This window comes from Mytilus edulis, chromosome 7 (assembly GCF_963676685.1).
Source record: "Mytilus edulis chromosome 7, xbMytEdul2.2, whole genome shotgun sequence".
In the NCBI taxonomy this organism is placed as follows: Eukaryota; Metazoa; Mollusca; class Bivalvia; order Mytilida; family Mytilidae; genus Mytilus; species Mytilus edulis.
In genome coordinates, this window is record NC_092350.1 from 11,815,216 (window position 1) to 11,832,031 (window position 16,816).

The following is a 16,816-nucleotide window of genomic DNA, read 5'->3' on the forward strand; positions in this document are numbered from 1 at the left end:
TGTAACCATTTTTCGTAAATCTTAGTTATCTTTTACAAAAATCTTCTCCTCTGAAACCACTGTCCCAAATTAATCCAAACTTGACCACAGTCATCATTGGAGTATCTAGTTTAAAAAATGTGTCCAGTGATCCGGACAACCAACCAAGATGGCCGCCACGGCTCAAAATAGAACATAGGGGTAAAATGCAGTTATTGGCTTATAACTCTAAAACCAAAGCATTTAGAACAAATCTGACAGGGGTAAAATAATCTATTAGGTCAAGATCTATCTGCCCTGAAATTTTCAGACAAATCGGACAACCCGTTGTTGGGTTGCTGCCCCTGAATTAGTTATTTTAAGGAAATTTTGCAGTTTTTGCTTATTATCTTGAATATTATAATAGATAGAGATAAACTGTAGACAGCAAAAATGTTCAGCAAAGTAAGATCTACAAATAAGTCACAATGACCAAAATTGTCAGTTTACCCCTTTAGGAGTTATTGCCCTTTATAGTCATTTTTTAACAATTTTCATAAAGGAGTAGGTCCGGTAAGGCCCCTTTTTGGCCCAAAAATATAACAGTTTTACAAAATTGTTAAAATGTAAACTTTTAGTTATTTATTGGACAGTTGAATGCTTCTGCTACATAAATATGGGCTGTTTTTGACAACACAATGCACATATATCGGGTTGTAGCACCATTAAGTCATGCTAAATTACTGAAATCTTCAAAATTCTATCATTTTAGTTAAATTTTAGACGGTTTCCGTGTAAAACGAAAGTGGCCGCATTCGTGTTCATCCTTAATATTGCAATGTAAGTTGTATTTTATGATAATACATAACATATATAAAGGTTGTGGATGAACACGGATGCGGCCACTTTCATTTTTGACAAAAACAATCTGAAAAGTGACGTTTTTTGGCATATTTGAGAGATTTTTCATATTTGAGCTTCAATCGGATCGTTTTTCATGACTTAATCAGTTAAAATCTTTCACATAAACTAATTGAATCAAGTGAAATAGACACTTAAGTGTTTAAAAAGTGGCCAAAATCTTTCTTCAGATGAAACTGAAATTTGAGGCCAAAATGAGTCCTTACCGGACCTACTCCTTTTTGTAAATTTTTGTAAATTTTTAGAATAAATTTTCCACTGTAATTACTGGGCCAAGGTAATTATAGATAAAGATAATTGTAGCAAGAAGGATGTCTAGTAAAGTAAGATCTACAAACACATCAAGATCACCAAAACACAATTTTGTCATGAATTTATCTGTGTCTATTGTTTAATATGCACATAGATTAAGGAGAGCGACACTAGTTAAGATTATATGATCGGCTTGTACATTTCGTGTAGATTACGTTTGGGTAATGTCATTGAAAGGAAAGGAATCGCCACCGTCTAATTGAAAATATTTTCGCGTATTTTTAAAAACTAAAGGCGATCCTTTATTCATTCGTATAAGAGTGTTCGCCTGTCTATTCGTAAATGTACGTTCTTCTGTTTGTATAAGTTCTTTCGTCTATCCTTTCGTCTATACGTTCATTCGTCTGTCCATTCGGAAAGGGTTTTCAATCTGTCTATTTGTATTAATTCGTTCGTATGTCCATTTGCATAAACTTGTTCGTATGTCCATTAGTTTAAGTTCTTTCGTCTATCCTTTCGTTTGTACGTTTGTTCATCTGTCCATTCGGAAATGGTTTTTCGTCTATCTATTTATGTAAATTCGTTCGTCTGTTCATTCGTATAAGTTCGTCCGTCTGTCCTTTCCTATAAGAGTGACCGTATGTCCCTTGGTATAAGTTCGTCCGTATGTCTATTTGTATATTTTGTCCGATTGATCATTCGTATTAGTTCATTCGTCTGTCCATTTTTATAATTTCGTTCGTCTGTCTATTCGTATGTATAAGCTTGTCCGTCTGTCCATTCGTATAAGAGCGTCCGTCTGTACATTCGTATAAGTTCGCTCGTCTGTCTATTTGTATAATTGGTCCGTTTGATCCTTCGTTATTTTGTCGCTATCTTTTATGTGCAACAAAATGGATTTCAGGGAAATTTTTAAGAATTTTAAATATAGAGTCCCTATTGTAAATTGAGTTTTGAGGATTCTCCACAGCTAAGAACAAACCTAGCCAAACATTTATAATTACTTAAGGAAATTGGAATAAGATTGTATTACTCTATTAATTAGTATCTATAGTTGCAGGTACTTAACAAATTCATTGTTAGTTAATTTTCATATACATGTAAATAAAGATTTTTTAAGATGAAAGTGCAATCAAAATAAATTAAAAGAGCATCTGATAGACGCTTAGATCTTAACCTTTTTGTTGCCTAGTTATTTCTTGTTTTTATCAACCTTTATCTTAAAAACAGGATGAATAAACATGAATTTGGCAAAAATATGTTTCGTATCTTTAATAAATTATTGAATTATGATAAATCACAATTGAAGGAAGTGTGCAGGGGCTACGTAATTGAGAATTGCAATGATAAAGTTTTACGCTGTCTAATTTAAAACGAAATCTCTAAAAATCTTATTTTAAGCGATATATAAAAAATGTCTTAATTATATACTTATATATATTATATATATATGCTGAATCAAGTCAACCGGAAACGATTTACATATAGATTATGAACACTTTACTCCTTAATATTAAGTTTATTTCGTCCATGTGAATACTTTTATACAATTAAATTCATTCAAGTTATGAGTCAAACCTTATATATTCTTTAAAAGCCCCAAAATAACACGTCAAATTTGTTATAAAGAACTTTCTGTTAAAACTATCCCGAAGTAATCATTTGTGAATTTGATATATGATTACAACAATACATAGTTATTTACTGTGGGGAGATCACCTTGGTTCGGACATGCTTCAGATGTTAATATAATTTTATCTGACAACTATCCCATTAATCTAACACCGACCTATCCCCCTCTGTAGCCTCAAGTCAGAGTTATGCATTACATTTGCTGCTAGCCGGAGATAAATTTAGCATCCTATGTTTCTGGAATAAACACCGAATCAGAAACCACGTCAGCCTTAAAGTGATAAATAATCGTGTATTACGGTGAGTATTTAATTAATTTTAAGTATATATTTTTACAGATTAATTGACATTAGTCAGTAGAGGATGTTTATTTTTGTATACATGGTCTATTGATTTGTTCAGGTTGTCTGGGAGATCGATAGTCAGCTGTTAAACTATGACTGTCTACGCCACAGATTGATAGCTTTATAATTCGTTATTTGTAAAATAAACATTAAACCTTTACGTATGGGTTCTATTTTTAATTTTTCGTCAAAAGATCGTTTTTGTCAGTGTAAGACAATTAAGTAACAGGGTGGTAGTATAAACAAAGATTTATCCTATGCTGTCTATGCTCATGATACTAGGTAGGGACCCAAGTTATTTATTTAATAAAATATGCATTGAATATGTTGAAGCATTTCTATGTTCTTCAATGCAGATGCAAACGACCTTAACCATTTAGACTTTGACAATGTTTCAACTTTGACCTATGGATTTCAACTCATAAACCAAACGACTAACATTCCATAAATATATGTTTTACTCAATATGACAAACCGGTGAGGAAAATATTATGTACATTGTCTCACTCTGCATCTCAAAACGCACATTCTTATCAATGAGTGCAAGTAAAATTATATAATGGTTTGGAGTCAACTTGTTATTTTTAAGAAGATCAACATACAGACAAAGACGTTTGATCACACTAACGAAATATGTTGTCCTTGTATGTGAATGAATATAAATTGTATAAAAACGGAAATCGATCCTGAATAAATCAATTATATGATGTTAATGAAGCATTCTATATGATTAAGTTTATCAATACTATCTTCATCAAGTTATTACAATCATCTTAATGTCCTTACCTAAGACCTACCCCAAAATATTTGTTTTATTATGCGAATTTATATGTAATGAACTTGCAATGTCTTTCATGTATACTGTTATTGCTGTAGTTTGAATAATGATATCTTGAATGTATTTTTCGTGTACATAATTCTGATACTTTGTTTTTACAAGGAGGTTATATACGAGACCATTGTTAAATGAAAGTACCGTCGTTGCTTAGCACACAGTCCGAGACACAGTCCTTCTTTAAGTTAAATTGAGTAAAAGACAATCATAGCTTTGCACTTTTATTTTGGTAAATATTAGCATGATAGGTGCAAGGTTATACAATGCTACTAAGACAACAGCTGTAGATGGGAAGATACGACACGTGATGTGTGTGCAGATTGTAAAGACATTCTGACGTTTAATGTTACATAAACAATCGACATATTTATTATGGCTTAGCAATATTAACCAAGGTGAAAATGGAACGAAATGCTAGATAAATACAAAATATAATATCAAATTTTCGTAAATTAAGCGAAGGCTAGCGTCATCTTCAGTGTGTATTAAATAATTAATGTCCGATTTTCATTGGAATCTGCAGGGCACGGCTGATGCATGATTTTCATTCAGACACAGCAATTAAACAAATGCATGAAATACTTCAAGGGTAAAAACCATTGTCATCATGGTCATATCAGTTACATTTAGGTCACCTTTTCCATTGCCCTGGCTATTCTTTAAGGCCCGGTTCGAGTGTTACTGACCGCAAACAAAGGATCACGCTGAGGACACAACATTTGTATTTACTTTTAAAATAACTTTCCAAATTGTCAGTGTTCAAGTTTTTATTTAACTGTCACTATATATTTGTTTCTTAACTTTGAACCATAGATGCAATCTATGTTCTAACAATATACTAATTTTGTTAAGTTATGGCAGATGATTGAAAAACTATCGAGAAGAATGCAGGTCAAAACTCATCATGCTGACCCATAGATATGATAAATGTTTTATTTTGGTAACTTTGTGTTGTTGACTTGTCTGATCACCTCTGATTACTGAAAATACGCCTGGTTAACCATGGGCTAGCATAACCCCTCAAATCTCAATCCATCGCACCTACAATTAAATCAGTAAAGATTTTGTAGATCCTTCCGCTGCAATCAATAAAGTAAATCACAAATCATGTTTTCTATCTTACACATGCTATAACAATGATGCAACTCCTGATTCTTTGAAATATGTAGATCTTATCTATATGCCATATTATTTTACGTTCTTTAGAGCATATGTTTTAGAATAAAAAGAAACAGATTGACGATTTATATTGTTGTGTAATTAACTAATTCCGGTGCTATGTTTATAATAAGTGGAATTTCACGTGATGTAATGTGTAAAACTTGTGCGATTCCTCAGTGTGATTCAGATGATTGAAAAGATACGTAGGTTAGGAGCCTCATAAGCAGGGTATATTTAGAGGTATAATTATACTCAAACATCATACTCTTCTATTGTGTTAGACAAGAACAGACAGATAAACAGATAAGACAAGTGCGTAAACATTTTAGAATTTTTTAATAATTCATGCTTCAGAACACAGGAATATAGTTCTAAAGTATTTTAAAGGGTATTGCTTCTCGAGTTTTCTTTGAAAAGGTGAATATTTAAGTGGTTCTTTAAGTTGCATATATATTGAAATAAGTAATATATGAGGGAAACATTTATTGTTAGAAGTGTAAGTAGTGACTTTGCAAAAGTGAAAGTAAGCAAGAAATTAGTCTTCGGCATTTGTTCAAGATTCAACTTCTACCATTGTCATGTTTTCAAGGATCTCAAAAGAAAAGGCAGCGATGGATTTATGTTTCATACGAATAATAATTGTCCTTAAGCAGGACAACATGTTTTATGCTCAAACCTGTGAAATTGTTTAAATAGATTCAATTTGACATTTATAAAGAAATGAAATTAAACTAATGGTAAACATTATTATGGTCTGAGGACTTCATGTAAATTTTAAATCACTAAGACTAATACTAAAACTTTGGCGTAACTATATCTAGTATCATCTGTATAATTACCAGAAACTCTCGGAAGTTTGAACATTGATCATGCTGATATCTTATAAAATTATAACTGTACACTTGTCAAGGCTAGTGCAAAGCAGTAGTAACAAATTATCTGGGATCTTGTATCAGTTAATGTATAACTTGCATAACTCAGGCCAATACTCATTTAAATGGTTATCTTCCGTGAAACAAATTTTAGATGATACAGGATTTTCTTTTGTCTGGAATGCACAGGGTGATATCAAAAGTTCGGATATTAAAAAAGAAATAAAACAGAGATTGGTTGACCAATTCGGACAGAGCCTATCTGCTGATATGACAAACTCATCTAGAGGTGTGTTTTATGCTTCATACAAAACAATGTTTTGTTTAGAGCCATATTTACTCAATCTTAAAGTGGCAGATCGATACATCTACAGTAAATTTAGATGTTCAAACATCAAAATCCCTATAGAAGTTGGTCGGTGGAAAAATACACCAAGAGAAAATCGTATATGCTGTCACTGCGATTCAAATACCATTGGTGACGAATATCATTATTTTTTTGTATGTTCCAATAAACAAATTATGTCTTTAAGAGAAAGGTATATACCTACATATTACATAAAAAATCCTTCCCAATTGAAATTTATTGGTCTATTATCACACTGTAACGTGCCAGTGCTAACAAAAGTGTGCATGTTTCTAAGACATATTGAAAAAATATTTTCATAATTCATAGCATGTTACAATAATTTCAAATCACGTTGCAATTAAGAATTTTGCAAACAAATCAACCAAATATATTTCAGTTTTATTGTATGATATCAATTATTAATCTATTGTGTGACTTTCTTGTAAATGTATAAGTATGTATGTAATTTTTAATGTATAATTGTTATCCTCTTGTAGCACCATACGTGTGCCTAAGTTGTAATAAATTGTCTTGTCTTGTCTTGTCATAAATGGACAATGTCACCTGGCCATCTGTTATACTAATGTTTAGCCTTGTCCAGAGGACAAATGTCTGAGATAACTGGTCATTTGGTCACTAGCCATTAATTTTACATTTCAATTTGTCATTAAGATAACAGAATGTAAATGAGAATCAATTAGTACATGATATTGTGAATTATAGACAGAAAGCAAAACTATTTTCTATTTTCTCTAGACTTTTTTTTTGTGGTGAAGAATAGACTGAATAACTTTTGTGTTACTCGACTGACATCCGGGTTTAATTTCTATAATAAATTTAAGATGTAAATTATTTATTTTTAAATTCAAAATAAATAATCTTTGTGTATAAATTCCACGCTGTTCATCAATTGCCCTTAATTAACTAATAAAATAAATATTCTTATTCTCATTTGATTTAAATAATACCGCTTGTTGTCTTTGTCTGTAACAAAATGATGACACAAAAATGACTTCTGTGTGTCCTGACATAGAATTACCATCATGACCATATCTCTCTCATCTTTGAATACCAATTGCTTTCATTTAAACCAAACGATAAAAGACTATGAAATCGGTTATCAGATTTCTTTTCACATTTATTTAATCTTTTTAACTGTTTATCTAAATGAAACATCAAACCGTACAATGACGATGTGTATGATGGTTTACATCTTTGTATCTCACGTCCTGTCCAGGGGCAGTAGATGACAAGTTATATGTATATCTAGGATGACAACATCTAACTAGTATAGGCGTAAGATACATTCCTGATACACGGATACAATAATGCGTTGTGACTTGATGTAACTTTCTATTGAATTAATAATATAGTACAACACAGACATGGACAATGTTAGGTAACGTATTTATATGTTAAAATAAGATAATTTGGTGTATAACAAAAAAGAAGCATTTTTTCATATTTTTATAAATTTTGCAAATTACGAGGTTTTGCGTTTTTTTTATTTTTATTGAATATTTTTAATTCTTTAGTCATAAAGTAGCCATTTATGGCACTTGTCTGTATATTAAAACCGTTAACAACGACAAGAGTATAATCTTGTTCCCACCGATGGTTTATAACCATTGATAACAACGACTTAATTATTACAAAAAAAAACAGGCGCTTAGGGAATGGACCCCCCTTTTTCTAAATATTTTTGTATACATGTATTAATTATTTAGCAAATATTCTGCTATATTTTAACTTATTTTCATTTATTTTATAAGTATGGTACAATAATAACAGTCGCTTATAAATTTTTATTCTCTTAATAGACGGATAAACTGCGGTGACGGATAAGAACAAGAGCACATAAAAAAAGATAATTGAAACAAGTTAAAATTATATTGAATATATGCAACAAAAACATTAAACCACTTAACAAAATTTATTTTGAAAAAAGTGTCAATTCACGTAGTGCCCAACATTTTCCTTTAAAAACATCGTGATTAAGTTTTTTCTGTATCGTTTGTATATTTGGGGAAAGACGCCGTCAATTCCCTAATGGGGTTGGCCAGAGTATCATTCCCTCACGTCAATCATTTTGTTTTGATAGTTTGGAAACCCCCTCAAAATGTCATACTGAAATTGATGACAAGGAGAACAGATTGACTTTCAATACATTTTTACACATTTCCCTTCTGTTTCTCGTGAAATTATTGTATATTGAGCTTTCCCTTACACTATATACGTTTTTTTTACAGTCCGGAAAAATCAGTATTACGAAATATTCTAAATATATCTAACCTAGTGACGTCATTGTTGGAATGCCACACAGGGATATCCTTTATTCATTATAAAAATCATTCACAGTATTTGTATATTAATTTAAAATTCGTATTTGTTAAATGTAAACCTAATGATGTTTGCTGTAGTGTAGATCATTCACACACCAACATGCAATGCTTTAATCTGAGGCTATATAAATCAGATAATTTGTAGGTCAACTTTCGCGGTAAACAATGTCAATTGGGATACATGAGATTGGGGAGAGAAACGACAGTTTTCATTGTTTCTGTGAAGTTCTGTTTTTAGAATCTTCCTCCAATTCAGGAGCACCTCCATTGATGAGTAATTATACACTAAAATCAAGTAAATGTTTCTGAGCACTTAAAATGTGACATTTAGTATATATGATAAGTAGTCTTCTATAAAAAAAATTTGTGTACCAACATAATTATTGAAATGGTAAAAAAAAATTAAAAGTTGCTTTTTGTAGTTTAAACCTATTGAGATTGGGGAGAGTAACTGCAGTTTTCATTCTTTCTGTAAAGTTATGTTTTTAGAATCTTTCTCCAATTAAGGAGCACCTAAATTGATGAGTAATTACCCACTAAAATGAAAGTTAATGTATCTGAACACTAAAAATGTCACATTAAGTATATATATGATAAGTAGTCATCAATTAAAATATAATTTTGCGTACCAACATAATTATTGTAGTGTCATTATTTTTTTCATTTTTTTTTTTAAATATTGCTTTTTGTAGTTTAAAGCTATTTATTCATGAATTTTACAGATATATCAAAATGTGGGATCTGGAAACAAACTTCACACAGCTTTTAAAAATATCAATCATATTTGATTTTATAAGTACATGTATCCCTGTGATGAGAGTTGTAACTTGGAACTTTATCAATGGAAAATTAAAACTGAATAGATTTTTAGTCCTCACTTTCTTGAGAATACTGTCACAAAAAATTGAAAATGGTCTTAGCCTGCCGTTCAGTTGTTCATAATAAAAATTCTAAAATATATTGTAGTAGTTGTTAAATTCAATTGAATTTTAGATAATTAACTCCCAACTTTAATCAAATGTATTGATTAAGAAGGTGCAGATCTCATTGGTCCAAATTGTCTCTATGATGAATTCTTGACTAAGGAAATGAAATAACAATAAACAACAATTAGTTTCATTATTGTTAGCCTTTCTATATGTTCTAGCTGTTCTTTTGCTCATTCTTTGTATGTAGACTATCAAAAGATACCCCCCGCTAAAAATTGAAACAATGGCCGTCTTTTCCCTCAGAGCTCTTCAGCTCTTTGATTAACCATGATGAGAATACTAGCACATCTATACTAGATATGACTTACTGACAAACTATCCATTCTAATTTCAGATCACCTAACGTTTTCGTGCAGATATGGCACACCGAATCCCAATCCAACAAGACAACTTAAGTTTCCAGGAGAGACAGAGTAAAGTTTGGGAAGATATGGAGCGAGACATGGATATGAGACGTAAAGAATGGGAATCGGATATAGAGAGAATGAGAGGTGATTTCTTTAACCTTAAACCGTGTGATGACGGACTAGAATCACTTAATGATAAATTCAGATTTAAGGACGGAATGGAGGATGCTAAATCAGTAATTGAAAAAGATCAAAATGGTCGCCCAGTGTTCCGGGCGAGGTTTAATGTAAAGGATTATCAACCGGAAGAAGTTAATGTTAAAATGGACGGAGATAGGGTAGTTGTGAATGCAGCTCACCAGGAAAAGGATGGATCAAAATCAGTGAGTCGTGAGTTCAGCCGTGAAGTAAACATTCCACGCGAAGTAGACCCATTATTATTACAGTGTACAATATCTTCTGACGGTGTTCTATCAGTTGAAGCACCAATGCCGACACCGCAGTATCCACAAGTAATGGATAACCCGAGAACGACACATCGCATCATTCCGCAAACGAGTCCACACGTGTCGAGTACTCCACCGAGAAACACTCCGCCGCCCAGTGCCACTCAAACACCTGCAGGACACACGTCATCGTTTACGACCTTTATGTCCGGACCAAAAGGTGCTGCACCCCCATACACTAGTGTACAGAGTACAATGTCAAATTCCTCACCAAAGCAATACACACCGCTGGCGTCGACCTCAGTTTCGTCGTCTAAATACGACACAAGAAATAGTGTAGACTCGTCACCGGCACCAACAGAAGCCGACAAAAAGTTTCGTGTAGAGGTTGATATCGAAGACTTCAATCCAGAAGAGCTATCCGTAAAAACTGTCGACAAGAAACTTGTAATAAGTGCAAGCAGAATGGAGCGTATTGGAAGTAGAACATCAACAAAAGAACTCAATCGAGAGTTTCATTTGCCCGACACTGTAGATCCAATGGCTGTTAAAGCATTCTTTTCAGAAAGCGGTAAAATGATTATTGAAGCTCCTTACATGAAAACGATCACAGTTGGTCATTTCTCTGGCCATGAAGGAAGCCCTCTATCGGGAAGATGATTGTGATTGAGGAATGTTAAAACGTTTTGTTGAAGATCGGATTGACCGACATTAAACGTGTCGTTGCTTTATATGTTCTGCATGACAACATTTCATCACTTAATACACTTCAGATTAAAATCTGTATTAATTCGATCAGTGAACTTGATGGACATTATAAAGAGAGAAATGAACATATTAATTCACGATTTTACCAGTTTATACACAGTTTTGTGAGATTAATCTTATTTATTATTTATTGATAGCAGTTAACATATTTCTAATGTATCTTTCTAATTTGCTGTTTACAGTTATACATTGAAACATAAAACCCGTTTAGATAATAAATTGCAGATAAGTTGATAATTAGCGACCTTTACATCACACTCAATAGTACATGCCTATTAAAGAACCTGTGCATGTTATTAGTCGATTCCATAAATTCTTCGATTCTGACTTTGATGAAATGCGGTTACATGCATACTGCAATTTTCAATGTATTCATAAATAATATAACCAGCTGCCTCCAGTAGTGTTCACATGTACATGTACATGTATGGATAATGCAGTCTGAGGTGAAAAGCCCAAACATATTTTTAAACCAACACAACAGTCATAAGTCAAAAGTATATCACCACTTTAATACAATAATACCGAACTCCAAGGTAAATTCAAAAACTGACAAACTCTAACGGTATCAACATGTCATTACAAAATGCCCTTACCAAGTCAGGAAAATGAAAGCTGTGTTTTACCCGTTCCGTTTGAGTTTGTCACATGACCTTTTTATGTGAACAGTTATTTCTTTATAAGTATAAATCCAGCAAACATTTCTTACTTATTACAAAAGCTTGTTGTTATTTCTGTATTTATTGGAAAAGTTTTCATTCAGATCGGACAAAGTATAATTTAAGAAGAAATAAAAGTAAAGCTTTTACATAGCGAAATTTCGATTGGTAAAATTCTTTTCGCCTGTGACTGTTATGATGTTTTGGACAAATGCCAGAAACTTTGAGGTTTAAACACATTTATGTTACAACCGTCTTTGATAAATTACAATAAATATCAGAACAAGTTGCTTTTTCAGAAAAAAACGTCAATACGTGAACCTTAGAACTTTTTTTTTATGCAAATCTTATTTTAACTGAATTGTAAATTATACCTCAGTGTTTTCATTATGATCTGTGTGGAGGATAATATTTTCTTTTTATTGTAAATCAGGACAATTTGGGTATGTTGAGAGTGGTGTTAAATATAAAGTGAGGAGATAATTAATGTTTTTATTTCGATATTAATTTTTACCAACGTGAAAGGTCAAAATACTACCAATGGATGACACTTCTAGGGTTCTTATTGGTAGAGGTAATATTTCACCTAAGTCCAACAGCCATTTTATTTACTTTACTGTGAAAAAACCCATTTAAGATAGATATAGGAAGATGTGGTGTGAGTGCCAATGAGACAACTCTCCATCCAAGTAATAATTTATAAAAGTAAACCATTATAGGTCAAGGTACAGCATTTACACCTTGGCTCACACCGAACAGCAAGCTATAAAGGGCCCCAAAAATACTAGTATAAAACCATTCTAATGGGAAAATTAACGGTCTATATAAAAACGAGAAACACGTATGAACTACATAAACAGACGACAAGTACTGTACATCAGATTCCTGACTAAGGACAGGTGCAAACATTTGTAGCGGTGATTAAGTGTTAAAGTACGATTATTTTGCTTCATAGAATATGGAATGTTTATCCCTACCAATAAGACAAAAGCAACTTACTTATCATTTGTTTGTGCATGCCGTAAAACCCTGTTCCATATAAGAAATGGGTTTTGATCCAGCAAATACATTTTATTTGCTGCTTATACACGTATACTTAATATACCTGTCCGAAATAAGGAGCCTGTTTTTTTAGGCATTTAAGCCTCCTTATGCGAGCGCCCTAGATTTGTGTTCTACCCAATAAATGCTGAAATATGTGCAATTGTTATTATCTAGCTGGATATTAGGTTATTTATAACTAATTGGACAGTTTTTTCATACTTTTAATTCTTGATTACAAAAAATATGACCAGAAAAACCTTAAATGATCGTCGATTTATCCAAAAGTTTTGAAGTTGCACATAGGAAGTAGGGCACATTAGGAATCTTTATGTAGTTTATTATCCCCAGAGATTTTGGCTAAGCGGTCAAAGAACAAACGTATGAAATGTTTAATCGCCGAAAATCTCTAAAGACAAGTAGATTAGATTTCCCAAATGGCAAAAGTCGTAGGAATATTGTTTGTCGTCAATACGTAGTCAACTACGTCAGTAGTCTTAAAATAAGTTCCACTGTTCATGCTGTTGGCGGCAATTTTAAATAATAAGACGAAATTTTTGTATCATTTCAATTTTGAGGCAGGGGTTCAAATTAGCGGTTGTCCGAGGTCTGCGACCTTCCACTTTTGCAGTCGGACTTTCGACTTGGTTACTAGCTACGCTCGACATGCCCGACTTGAGAGGAAATAAAAAAAAATACTTTGCAAACCTTTTACCAAAGTCTCCTAATAAACGATATCAAAACTTGTTCTTAGCATTATTATTCATGACAGCGATGTTCATTTTGTTCAACCGCTAGCTTTATACAGAAAATCGCTGACAAATAATGTTTAAATTCGAATAAAATCGTATCTGACAAAAACAACATTGAAAACAAAATGGCTGACTTCTTCTTCTTCTCTTTTTCTCTAAGTAAATTCCTCCGGCACGGAGCACCCGTGTCACACGGTATAAAAAAAAATCCCTTATTTTTATTTATTGCTGTTTAAAAACATGGAGCAGCCTAGATTAGAATATATAATCCGTAAAAGATTATTGTTGTCCTTAAACCGTTTATTAATGTAAAAAAACTAACATAAAAATATTTACACCTACTATTTTATGTACATTAAGCATATGATAATGGAAGTCAAAATATCTTAAAACGCACAGATTAAAAAAGGAGTGAAAAAGATTTACTGTTAAAAGGATTAATAATAGATAAATATAGATTGTTATTAAATGGTCTGGGATTTATCATTACTATGTACACCACTAAAATTAAAATTAACTGTTATGTTACTGTACAGAACATGCAGAATTTATATTAGTATATTTCTATTTTACCAGTTGTTCTACAGTTAAAATAGAATCTGTTGGTCTTCATCTTTGTCAAATTCATTATCTTGTGGTTTTGGGTTCTTGTCAATTTCTTTATTGCTTGGTGCTGCTTTGTTTATATTCTCTATTTCGTCATTTTGGACATTACAAGCAGCTGTTATAGTTAGTTTCATAGTTTCAGCCATACTTCTATTCAGCTCATCTAATGCAGGTTGTGTTTGCTGAATGAACTCTTGTATTGGCTCTAGTATGTTTTCTGTAAATATATTGATTTCAGAGCCATTAACTAAGATGGAATTATTCGTCCTGTATGAGTTTATAGTGCATTTTGATTGCTTTCCATAGGTTCCATCAGGCTTTTTTTTGTATATCTTATACTGTCTTCAACTTGCAGTCCCTTTTCTTCACGACTTTGGTGTCGTGTTGCATGGTATGCTTTATTAAAGGGGGTCGTAAATAGGTATGTCTTGAGTTTGGTTCTGAATACCTTATATGCTGCTGTGCTGAGTTCTATATACAGATTTCCAGCTTTAAGATTGACTTCTATGTGTTTTGACTTACATTTGTCTATCTTCTTGGAAAGATTATTTTGTCTATTAAGTTTATACCCTTTATTTTTTCCTTCTATTTCATGTTTATCTGGCGATGGCGGTCGCAATAAAGTTTTAGATCTTTCACTTCTACGTAATGTTTTTGAAACTTGTTTTTCATCTTGTTCTGCCATGGCCATTTTGGTCTCTAAACTTAAGCTTTTTAAATCTAGGTTTTATAATAGAATGCGACTACTAATGAGCTATATCCTTGCTATATTAGGACACTGGTAAGTTTTGGTTAGTCTTGTTTATAGATGAATGTTCTAAGTTCACTATGGTATTACAAAGGCAAGTAATAATCTTGCTTTTTAGATATTGGTGTACTTGATATAGGAGATTGTGGCCAGCAAGCTATATCCTTGCTATGTAAGCACAATGGTAAGTTTCGGGTACAGTCTTTATTGTCGGTGAATGTTCTAAGTTCACTATGGTGTTATAATGGCAAGTAATAATCTTGCTTTTTAGATATTGGTATACTTGATATGGGAAGTTGTGACAGCAATCTATATCCTTGCTATGTAAGCACAATGGTAAGTTTTGGTTACAGTCTTTATTGTCGGTGAATGTTCTAAGTTCACTATGGTGTTATAATGGCAAGTAATAATCTTGCTTTTTAGATATTGGTGTATGTGACGAAGTCAGTAATAGGATAAATATATTTTATTATGTAATTACAAATTCAAGAATGTTTCTAAAGTTCAAATGTTCGAATGTTCACAAACTGTCTTTAAAGTTGAATTGTTCGAATGTTCAATATCTCACACGGGCACGTGATCGTATAGTGATATAAAGCGCATGAGTTCCAGCCTACCCACGAGGGGGGAGACTTTGGCGGAATCTCTGGTACCAATCTGTCCTAATCGAATTGTACCAATCTGTCCTAATCGAGTCCAAAGCTGGATCTTATATAGTTCAGAGGGGCCATCCATCAAGTTCAAAAGTAGCCATAAATGTCAATAGTTGTATAGAGTAGTCTAGCTATTAAGTAATACATGTACTAGGTTGGTCAGTTGACAATGTTATTAACATCTGCGCAATGCAATTATATAACGTCAGCAAAATACATGAACAATAAATGTCTGCAAGGGTCAAATACATGTACTTGAAATTGTATTAATTATGTAACTAGTAGATTGGAACACAAATTGTGTTACATAATGCCTTCCCTCGCAATGAGAACGAATGTTCGGTAAAATACAATAGTCCTTTTTTCATTTATGCTATTATAAATCCAGTAGTTCCTTGTTAAGTTTTCGGTAACCATCACCACATATATATAGTTCATAAAATTCGGCAATTCCAACATCTGGATACAAAGAGTTCATAAAACCCGCCACCATCATAGTATAAAGTTCATCAACTGCTGGAAAGGCCGCAAATCTTGGTACAAGTGTCGGTCATCATCATCTCCATTACGAAGTACTTGACGCATCTAGCTGGTTAGTTCGTCCTTCTTAAAAGAGGCTGTTAACATCGGCATTCAGTTAAGTTTGGTCCATGACCAATGGCGCGGAGGAAGACATCTCTCTGTTATCAGTAACATCTATTCCAACCAATTGCGAAGACACCATTTGTTTTTTTCCCAATTGTTCGTGGCATTAGAACCAGAACTCCCAACATTCTTTTTGGCTAACCAAGATATATTCTTAATTAATTAACAGTACAAAAATATGGCTATTCCAATGAAGATCGCACCTAAACCCCACTGATAAATTTATCTCAATTTGGACAAACTAAAACTTTTTTACTTCCCCTTATTTCTTTTTTTTTTCTATTATTTATCATTTATTAGATTATTGATTCGCATGATTGTCCAAGCCTAGCAATATTTTGTAAAACAATTTCTACATATAAATCAATACAATTGTACGTTCTTTTTTATATCGAATTATCCATTAAAACAAAAATAAAATAAAAGGGGGAATCTGTTGTATACAACTTCTACAAGTTTTAAAAATCCTACATAATAAAAACGAAGATATGTTTAT

The 16,816-nt window shown here is 32.5% G+C and overlaps 1 protein-coding gene across 5 annotated transcripts; it reads left to right on the forward strand.

The window, feature by feature from the left end:
• Window positions 1-2,775: 2,775 nt before the first annotated feature.
• Window positions 2,776-11,453, forward strand: LOC139529946 (major egg antigen-like). 5 transcript variants are annotated; one of them, XM_071325943.1, is made up of 2 exons: window positions 2,776-3,063; window positions 9,990-11,453. In XM_071325943.1, the coding sequence occupies exon 2, from the start codon at window positions 10,014-10,016 to the stop codon at window positions 11,106-11,108; it is 1,095 nt and encodes a 364-aa protein (XP_071182044.1). In that variant the 5' UTR covers window positions 2,776-3,063; window positions 9,990-10,013; the 3' UTR covers window positions 11,109-11,453. The 5 variants fall into 5 exon arrangements, with proteins under 5 accessions (XP_071182044.1, XP_071182045.1, XP_071182047.1 ...); XM_071325944.1 differs by lacking the exon at window positions 2,776-3,063 and adding an exon at window positions 5,106-5,415; XM_071325946.1 differs by lacking the exon at window positions 2,776-3,063 and adding an exon at window positions 5,236-5,343.
• Window positions 11,454-16,816: the final 5,363 nt, after the last annotated feature.

What these genes read in the sequence shown, in the direction of transcription:
- LOC139529946 (XM_071325943.1), top strand. Translation starts at nt 10,014, where the DNA reads ATGGCACACCGAATCCCAATCCAACAAGACAACTTAAGTTTCCAGGAG.